Genomic DNA, 10,557 nt, shown 5'->3' with positions numbered 1-10,557 from the left:
TCCTGCTCCACTTACACCTACCAGACCAATCTTTTCCTTCAGCCTCATTCTACAACTGAACTTTCCCAAAGGATTTGGCATTCCAGATTACCAAATCCCAGTCCTGGGCTGGCACTGCACCCAGTAGCAGCTGTTCCTTGTCTAAATACAAACTACAGCTAGAGAAATGATTGCTCACAATCAGGAGGTGTCTGATACATTAAAAATCACTGCTGGAATGTTTATATTCCCTGTTTGCTTGTCCCTGTTTCACCAACCTTTTCTACATCAACCACCCAAAGCTTCAACTGGGTCATCTCAAGAGACCCAAACCATCCCCTACAGACTTTTGTGTCTTCAAAATACGGATAGCAAGGTGATTTTTCTCCCTGATTTCTCCACAGTCAGGTTAAAACTCACACAGGAGAGCACTAACATCACTGTGTCTTTCCAAGCTAACTCAAGAGGAAGGAGTTCACTCCTTATTCACCAGGAACATGCCCACAGCAGAGCAGGAGAGGATTTGGAATTAGCTACCTGGCAAACAAGTTACACAGTTCTTGTTCTCAATAGAGAATTGCCTCCCTCGTAGTGCCAGAAAACACCTAATTTCTTTACCTGCTAATATTCTTTGCCACTAATCCTCAGAGCGTCTGTCCAGACAAGTAGGAATTACACATTCCATTGGCAGGAGAAGAATAAATACTCAACTTGTCTGGGCTGACCCACAGAGGAGAAGGGAAGGCAACATTTCACAATGGGAGTGAGAAATGCCTGTGCTGCTACTGAGAAAAGTGGGGACAGAGTCTGTGTAACACACGTCAAACTCAGCTCTTTGGAGTTTATTAGCATGGAAAACCAGTCAAAATGTTCTTTTCACAGCTCCATGCACTGGGATGTCAAAGCCAAGAGCAGCCCAACCTGCCCCTGATCTGTCATAGCAATTAGGTTGCAAAAGGTCAAGGATTTTAATAACTCAACCATGTTTGGGAGCTGCTTATTACTGTGTCGTTCCAGTCAATTATTAGTAATGAGGAAAACACAAGCTCCTTCTCCCAGGAACTCCAAAAGGCACTGGGAAAAGAATTTAGCCTTTAACACTAAACCTGAGCCAGAATGTCAGAGATCCTCCCCAGAGGAACCACATCCAGAGGAGAACCAGATGCTGAGGAAACTCCAAATTAAGCTCTAACTTAATAAAGCAGGAATAAACCCCAACGCCCTCCTGACCCAAGAGCCTGTGGCAGGAGGTGATTACAGGGTGCAGACAGGCCACAGCTCAGCCTGGACCCACATCCAGCAGCCAAATCCAGCAGGAACACATGGACTGGATGGTTGGCTGCAAACACCCACTGCTTTGGAGAGGGATGACCCACCTGAGGAGGAGAGTTGGAGTTCAGGTTGTCCTTGGGAGGACTCAAGGAAGGAGCTTCTCCTTGAAAACCGCTACTGTTCTGGGGCTGACAGAGCTTCCTGCAAAACACAAAGTTGGGGCTGTTCAAACCCTGTGTTTGATGTCATTTCACATCTTCCTCTGAAGAAAAGAGCCTTTTTTTGGGGTTCCAACTCTGCTTGAAGGTGCCACCAAAGCAGCTCATTCAGGCACTTACAGACCTGATCTTGGATAAAATCTAAGGAGAAGAAAACTACTACAGGAAAACATCAATCAACGACACATTGGAATTCCTGATTATCTCTTTTGTCTTCCCATTTTTGTGGCTCTCTGGGAATGGAGGTAACACCTTGGACCAACACTGGAGGGAAGATACAATATCTAATACATACTACCTATATTCCTGAATATTTTATTACTCACCTCAGTAAGCAAGACATGAATTAAACTAATTTCTGCTGACTTTTTTGCTTTGCTCAGTTAAAACTGACTTCGTGAGGCAACTCAGAAAGCAAAGCTCACTGAAAAGGAGCTGAAACTCAAGGTCAGATGCTGAAGAATAAGTTCTCCTGCTCATTAGCATCATTAAAACAACATTTTCTGGGAACAGGAGTCCTTTCAGCACTGAGCCCCTCTGGGGGCAGGAAAAGCAGGATTAGAAACAGGAACTGCTGAGGTATTATTGGCCCACTAGGATTTACGTTCAGGCCTTGACAGTAAAGACTTTGAAGTTGCATCATGCAGAATAAAGTTACCCTGTCTGTATTTGTGGGGTTTGACAAGTAATAGAAACCTCTTGAGAGTGAAAAAGAGGACAATTTAATCAGGGAACTACCTTAATTTGAGGTCTCTGCTCCCCAAAATGCCTTCATTTCCCTTTATTTTGGGTCTTTGTCCCTCAAGATGCCTCGATTTCTCTTCACGCTTTGTCTGTGCTCCCCAAGATGCCTCAATTCCCCTTCAGGATTGGTCTGTGCTTCCCAAAATGCCTTAATTTCCCTTTACTTTGGGTCTGTTCCCCTCAAGATGCCTCAATTCTTCATTTTGGGTCTCTATTCCCAAAATGCCTTAATTTCCCTTTATTTTGGGTCTGTGCCCCTCAAGATGCCTCAATTTCCCTTCAAGACTGATCTGTGCTCCCCAAAATGCCTTAATTCCCCTTCATTTTGGGTCTCTACTCCCCAAAATGTCTTAATTTCCCATCAGGTTGGATCTCTGCTCCTCAAAATGCCTCAATTCCTCCCAGGTAGAGACCTCCCCTGGCCCTCCCAGGTTGCTCAGGATCCCATTTCACCCCAAGAGAAGGATGGAAAACACAAAGAGGAGAAAAACTGAGTCTGTCTAACATGAGCAGAGTTCGATGGAGTTTGACTCTCTGCAGATGTGCCAATTATTGCAGCTGCTCAACCATCAAGTGGCAACTGGCCCTGAACACCAAGAGGACATGGAACAATTGGTTGGCTCCAGGCAACCTGAGCAGTGACACAAAGCTCCACATCCTCTGCCCGTGCCCTTTTTGTGGCTGTTTTTCCTCCTGTCTTCAACCTTACATGTTTTTTTCCATTTTGGAGCCTCATTACCTGCACTGGCTGAGCAGAGCTTTGTTTGTACAGTTGAATACATCCTTTCCAAAGTCTATTTTTAGACCTTTGCCTAACTGAATGCCACAATTCTAGAAGGGAAAAAAAAAGCAGTAAACATTGCTTTTCTACAGGGAGAAATTAACTTTTTTGTTTTTGGAGGGGGGAAAGCCATTGGAAAGTTTTGGGTTTTCCTTTTAATTATCACTTCACATCAAGGCCATTTAAATCAGTTTGATATTTCCTTAGCACAGCAAAGCACTTTGGAGTGCAAGTTTTCTGTTGGCTTAAAGTCTCATCTCCAAGTCAACTGAGCTTTTAAATCATGAGAACTGCTTCATCTTAAGTAAAAGTGCAATCAAATAAGGCACAAGTAAAACTCTGTCTGCATTACAACATCTCTACCAAGGCACTGAAACAACCAGGGAGGGAAATCTAAACCCTCAGAGCACAATTCTCCTGGAAGAAACCTGGGAGAGTTGGTGTCTTTCCCTGCCAGCCAGAAGCTTCCAAGCTTGGAGGCTTCACCTAAGGAAAAATAGGTGTAAAGGAAAAAAAATATTGAGTAAATAAGGATCAACTAACTGTGCTAAGGCTGTTTGCAGGAGGGAACATGGGACAGGTATTCCTAGGGAATGGAAGATTCCTTCAGGACAACCATCATATATTTTAGGGAACAACTTAAGGGCTACTTTCAGGAGGGAAGATGGGACAGGCTAGGATAAGATAAGGAAGATTCCTTCAGGACAACCATCATGTATTTTAGGGATCAACTTAAGGGCTATTTTCAGGAGGGAAGATGGGACAGGTATCCCTAGGATAAGGAAGATTCCTTCAGGACAACCATCATGTATTTTAGGGATCAACTTCAGGGCTATTTTCAGGAGGGAAGATGGGACAGGTATCCCTAGGATAAGGAAGATTCCTTCAGGACAACCATCATGTATTTTAGGGATCAACTTAAGGGCTATTTTCAGGAGGGAAGATGGGACAGGTATCCCCTGGACAAGCAAGATTCCTTCAGGACAACCACCATGTGTTTTAGGGCTTTATCCCTATAGAACTGCCTTTCCTTTTCCATGTAACCCTTACTTTGATCAAATTTCCACCTCAGGGATGTGGCTATGTGAATCCCCCAAACATTTCAGCCTCCACTGCAAGCCATGGGCAAGGAAATATGGAGAAAAGAAAGGAGACTCCAGCTGGACATGTTTAATCCACTCATCTCCCAGGGTTTTAACTCACCACTAACTTCACTCTCACAGCTTTGCTCCATATCCAGGTTTTCCCCCAAGCTTTTAGCATAATTTAAAGGCAACCCAAGAGGACCTGAGGAGTGAATTCACTTTGCTACTCAAGTTGAGTCACCTCCTAGAGCTTCCTGGATGATCAACAGATGTTAAAGTAAGTCAAACACTCAACATCCTAGAGTTCTACAGCCCTTGGTTACTGATTTATAGCACCTGGGCCAGGATGTCCAAGCTCCAGATGATATGAGGGAGAAGATGGATAATTACCTGACGAGGATCCTCTTCAGCAGCTGCTGATCTCCTTCTGAGTAGCCAGGCCAGTCCTTCTGCACTTCTTTGTATACACAGTCTTTCAGTGTGAAAGTGCTGTCCTTGGCACTCAAATTTGCCACCTGAAACAGAAGGAATTTGTAAAAAAAACCAACCAAACCCAAAACATTATTAGGGCTTCATTTTCTCCTTTACTCCAACAAACTAAGGTGAAGGCAAAAATCTTAGTAGTGTCAGAGAATGAGGAGAGGCTTTAATATTTCATTGCCTAATTATGAAGATTATTTAGTCAAACTGTGCCTTTCCTTCAGCCCTGTCACTGTGATAATTTATTAGGAGTTTTGAAGGCATATCCAGTTGAGTAGGAAATAAGTCCTATCTAAGAGATTATTGGGCTTGGGAAGCCTGAAACAGTAGAGCAGCAGTTGATGGAAATCCCTGGAAATAAAACCTAATGGGAACAGGTAGTTCACTTATCACACCTGTCCCACAGCCAAAATGGGGCAGTTTATGGCTGATAGAGCAACTCTCGCAGCGATAACTTCGTTAACGATTGCCAGGAGATAATTTCTCACTGTGGAGCCAGAGAAAAAGGCACCAGGAAAGCTTCCTGAGGGAGCAGTGAGGAGAATGCCTGGAGATACACCACACTGGGATCATCTGGATTTCACAGAGAACTTTTCCAAGTACTCCAGGGCAAGACCAAGACCTGTGATTCCCAGAAGTTACAGCACAGCACTCAAGGTAGCTCAGCACATTGGCTCCAGAAGTTTGTGGACATTTTATCCAGCTTTATCCTGTGGAGTTTCCCCCCCTCCAAGTCCCTGCATGGATAGGAAACACTGCTGGAATGGGCAGGATTGGATTAGAATGGAAACAACTTGTTCAGAGTTATCCCATTTGGATCAGTCTTTCCACAGCTTGACTGAAAGTTTAAATTCTTGCTGAACACAGAGTTAGCACAAAGTGAAGCTTTCCCAGACAGTGAATCTCTCTTAGGTGATCCATAGGATTAGAGTCGTGGAATGGTTTGGGTTGGAAGGACCTTAAAGTATCCAGTCTCCCTCCCTTCCCCTAAGCCCAAGTTGCTCCAAGGCCTGGAACATTCCAGAGATGGAGCAGCTTCTCTGAGCAACCTGTGATTGCAGAGCACTGCAAGACTAAAAGGAAACAAAGCCTGAAATGTGTTTTTCCACAGGGACATGGAGGCCAAACACTGCCCACAGCCAGGCTGGGAACTGGCAATGCCAACAGCCACATCCCAAATTCCCTGCTGGAGCCTCTGGGCTTGAGGATTGAGTTACTCCTGAAACTGGGAGATGCTTTTACTCAGTCCTTGTCCTTAGGGATTAGTGTTCTCCATCCATCCAGGACATGCTTGTGCTTCTGGATTTCTATTATCCACACAGCAGTATAAAACCCCAGAAACATCAAGGTTGGAGGAGATCTCTAAGATCATCAAGTCCCAACCACCTACTAATGGAAATGGTAATAAAATGCCTCAAAAACAAGAGAAGGAGTGGAAAGTCTTGAATTAACTAAAGATGTTACTAATTCCTCTGCTTTTGCTTTAGGGACACTACAACCCTAGAGTAAAAATCCAGGAATTTCAAAGCCAAAAGCTGCACAACTAACACAGCAAAACTCTCCTGATAAGCAGAAAAATAGAAAGCTCAGTTATCAGTTGACATGACAAACACTTTGTTTTCCCTTTCAGTCCTGTCAGCTTTCCAAACTCCTGAGCCAAAACACAAGTAGAATTTGAGCTGTGTTTTACACTGAACTATCCCAAAAGTGACAAAAAGCCAAGTCAGGTTCCATGTCCAAAACCCTCCCAGGATGTCTCTGGTTGCTACAGCAAGGTAAGAGCTGAAGCTCAGCAAGAATCACTTGGGTTTGCTCTGCATGAAGCCTGAGAGCTGCTACCTTCTTGTTTTGCTAGTGTGGGACTCTGCAAGCTCCACCCCAACCCTCCCAAAAATAGAAACCTTGCAAAATGAGGCAAAAAGGCCCCAGGAACAGAGAGTCCTGCGAGAGAGAGAGAGATGCAAGAGCACAATGAAACCCACACCTAGCCGGATTTAGCCCTTGTAGCTTTAACACAGGCTGTAATTTTTAGCTTATCTATGTCTGCTGCAGGATGGGAGGAGGGCTGAGAGGGGATTAACTTTACTAGCACCACAGTTAACAGCCAAATCAGCATTTAGCCCCATCAGGCTGTCCCTGTGGCCAGGGCAGCACGAGCTGCTGTGCTGCCAGGGAGGGTTGGCACCAGCAGCAACCCAAAGTGATGAGCACAAACTGAGGTTTGTGGCCTGAAATCTATTGAGAACAATTTGGAAAAAGGTGCTTGAAAGAATTTGAGCACTGTTGGAAAAGGAAGGGCAAGTTGTGCCAGGTAGAACTCTTGTTTTCAATCTGACCTGCCCTGTGCCCTTGGGCAAACTCTCAAGTCAGAAAGGAGTAAAAGCAACAAAAAATAATAAAAATACAGGCTATATTCCAGAATATGCTCCAATACAGAAGAAGGCAGCTGCAGCATTTAAATAACTAGCTATGATGTGTTTAATAAAGCCATAAAGGTGTTTACTGCAAGGCCTAAAATGGCACCTCTGACGTGACTCGCAGTGTTAAGAACTGATTCAGCTTTGAGCTTTCACACTTGACATACAAATAATGTGCTTGGCAAAAAGCTGCATGATCTTCACACCTAACCAGTGGCACTTCCAAGCAGGAAAGGCTCTGAGCAATACAAAGAGGTATAGAAAAGAGGAGACATCTTTTTCCCTCACATGGATCAACACGGAACGTTGCTCCTTTTTGTTCATGAGAACGCAACGAGCATTGAGAGGTTATAACAAACCAAATAGCTCATAGAACCTCTGTTAGATAATTCTCAGTCTGAAGGGACTGATCTGGTAAGCCAAAAAAATATAAAATAAATCATACAGCTTGGTAGCACAGCCCTAACCCGAGGTGTCACCACAAGAGGCTCCTGCTAGCTGTGACCCAGTGATGGGAACCACAAACTGTGTCCCCCACAGCCTTCAGAGCCACACTGAGCTGCAACTGGGAGAGAACAAGTTACACCCAGACACAGGAATCTTCTGAGAAGACATTTCCCTTTACCTAAATCGTTGCCTTCATCAGAGTACAAACCTGTTGCAGAAGGTTATCCAGCAAATCCTTGTCCTGCTGAGAAAGTCCATCCTTCTGCAATCTGAGAATAAGTTCAGGTTTCTTATAAGGCTTTAGTGCCAGTAAGTGCACAACCCTATCTTTGAAGGGTCTCTGAGAAATGGCACTATTGCCTCTCTTTATTGCACTGGCAAGGTTGACTGGCGTTGGGCGCTTCCTGGAGGGAACAGCATCGGAAGCTCCTGGTGCAGGTTTACGCACCTGAACCTTTTTGCCTAAAATGAGATGAGAATAGTAAACTGCAGCAGTCACCTTGCAAAGGCCAGTGGGCTGTCAACACGTATATGGACTTCAATTCCACCCTCTCAAGTGGCAGCAGATGACAGGGAAGGACAAAACACAACCAGCACAACCCCAACCGTCGCCGCTCGCTGCCGGAACGAGGAGCTCAGGAGTTTGATGCTTCCTGACAAGCTTGGAACAAGTAAACAGCAACACCAAGCTCTGGAAACCTGAGTATTATTGGCCACCAGCTTACATAAAGCTCTCTTTGTTTGCCAAGCTTTTCATTTAGCCCAAGTGCACATATCCCCATGGTTAATCTAAACTGGTTTTCCCCCCCCCTCCCCTACCAGAAGAAAATTCGGTATTATTATGTAGAAGAGTGGAAATAGGGAGTGGAAAGCCCAGAACTGGTCAGTGAGTGGCTCCCTGCTGCTGAGCTCAGCAAAACACTCCTCTAGCAGATGTTTCTGCTTTTAGAACAATAGCAACTTTATGGGGCTGGGTCCACCTCCCTTCCCCCTCCAACCAGGGCCACATGAATGGGGCCAACACTGGGCCATCAGCCTAGTCACCAGGGTGTTGCTATGCTAAGAGAATAACCCCTTCTCTCTCCACTGTCCTAAGAGCTGCCTCACCCTCCAGTTGCATTGAGAGATAAGGGAGAACACCAAGCTGTATCTAAAGTGCACCTCAGCTCCATCCCCAGCGTGGCATGACAATTCCTGTTTCCCACTCCTACCAAAGAGCAGAAGCCTCACACAACTCCCACATCACATCCTGAAGGCCAAATCAAAGAACTGGGCTATTTAGCATACACAAACAGGTCCCAGAGGCAAGTTCTTGCTACCAAAACAAGCCCAGCTAAAAAGGAAAACGTGGAGGTTCCAAGGTCTAAAATGTGGAGCTACAATCAATAATCACTTGGGCTGGAGAAAGTGACCTTCCCTAAGACAAATAACATCCAGTGTGTACTGCAAGTGCTTTGGAGGTTTATTCCAGCACTCCTCCACTGCTAGGAAGCAATGTTTTCAACTGAGTCATCTGAAGATACTGGGGATTGTCTGCACTGTTTGTCTTACTGGGGATTGCATAACCCAGTCCCCATTTCCTGGCTGCTCATTACACACCACAGTGCTGAGAGCAGGCAGGACCCATCCTCCTCAGCAGGGCTGAGGGAAGGTGAGCGAGAGAACAGCAGCAATGCACACATTGAACAGCCCCCAAAAATTCAGAGGTCAACTGGATTTTGTTTCCAGGAATGGGATAAGAGAAGATTCGTCAGCTTTTTACAACTCCCTTAACTCTTGCCAGATCAGGAGGAATAAAAACACACATTGGGACATTTCCACTTGAGACTGGAGCCAAACTGTGCAGTGATAGGAAAGGAAAAAGCTAAGAAAATATTTACCCACAGGCATGATGTACACACAGATCTCAGTGTGGCTATAAGCAGCACATCCCCTGCAGATCTACCTGCAGGTATCTGTTTCCACGTCTATTTATTCAAGGGTTAGTTCATGTCTCGAAGTTCCTCTCCAATTTCAACATTTCATAGAAATTTTTCCACATCTAAGCTGCCTGGAAGGTCTGTGCTGAGGCTGGAAGTGCTGAGCTCTGTGTTCTCATGGAAATGTGAGAGCCAAGCCTGTCCCTCCAGCCTGGGAGGGATCAGCTGATGGTGCTGGCACATCCCACGTGGGGACTGTCCTGCCAGGCTCTTCCTTCTTGGCCTAGTGCTCTCCTCCTGTCTTAAACACTGACATCTTAGCTCTGAGCACTCTGTCCCACTGCTTTTACTCAGTTCTGTCTCCATTTCAGAGCAGTAAAAGGTTTTACCAAGAATATTTTAAAATCAAGAAGTTTTGCTCTCTCTCTTTTTCCAGGAAGGGAAAACTTGCTTTGAGAATCTTCTCCCTCCCAAACTTTAACTTCATCCACTTACTGTAATGTTCTCGAATATGAGCTAAACAAAATCATCTTCTAAAGTCTACAGGAAATCAATGCATTTCCTTCCTGATTACTATCTTGTTTCTCAGCTTTGAGCACTTGGCTGCTACCACAGTGAGTCAGGGTCAGTAGTACATTTTGCAACTCACCCTTCTCATCACAGACATCCTCTGAGGAGAGACTGGACTGGCTGCAGGTCACATGGGCAGCAGAAAAAAACCCAGCTGCCTCCAAAATAATAATGAAACTCTGCTTTCTGGTTAGTGTTTGTGCCCAAAGTGGGTGACCTGAGGCTAAGCAGGGCCCTGGGCTGGGGCTCTGCAAGCTCCTTGTGCTATCAGTTTTATTTCCTCCTCTAAGGTTTTCCTTCTGTGGGCACAGAGAGATGGTCTGTCCCAGGCTGCAGCACTGCTTTAGGTTGTTTTTTAGCACAAGGACACTGCTACCTGCATCCTACCCATGCCATGTCCTCAGTGTGGGCACACACCAGCTGGGTGACCCAGTGAGGGCACATTCCAGCTGACCTGGCACAGACACTTGTGGTGGATGAGCAGTGAGTTCCCAGCAGTGCTATGACAAATGGGACCTACTGCCAGAGATGTGACTGTACACAGACAGCCCCAACATCACTGTGGGCAGAATCCCACTCTGGTTTGGGCTGGAAGGACCTTAAAGATCATCCAGTGCCACCCTTACCATGGGCAGGGACACCTGA

General features: G+C 45.4%; 1 protein-coding gene across 1 annotated transcript in view; it reads right to left on the bottom strand.

Annotated features, from left to right (window-relative positions):
* ELL (elongation factor RNA polymerase II) overlaps positions 1 to 10,557 on the bottom strand; it is a gene marked incomplete at its 5' end in the record, with an annotated part of 31,329 nt that overhangs the window by 11,367 nt on the left and 9,405 nt on the right. Inside the window, 3 exons of the mRNA XM_009079837.1 lie at positions 1,356 to 1,452; positions 4,470 to 4,594; positions 7,632 to 7,885. Coding sequence (XP_009078085.1) covers positions 1,356 to 1,452; positions 4,470 to 4,594; positions 7,632 to 7,885 — 476 coding nt within the window. The remainder of the gene's footprint in view (positions 1 to 1,355; positions 1,453 to 4,469; positions 4,595 to 7,631; positions 7,886 to 10,557) is intronic.

Source organism: Acanthisitta chloris, unplaced genomic scaffold, assembly GCF_000695815.1.
Source record: "Acanthisitta chloris isolate BGI_N310 unplaced genomic scaffold, ASM69581v1 scaffold16278, whole genome shotgun sequence".
Taxonomy (NCBI): Eukaryota; Metazoa; Chordata; class Aves; order Passeriformes; family Acanthisittidae; genus Acanthisitta; species Acanthisitta chloris.
The sequence above is the reverse complement of the archived record's forward strand: the minus strand, read 5'-3'. Positions and strand labels throughout refer to the sequence as shown.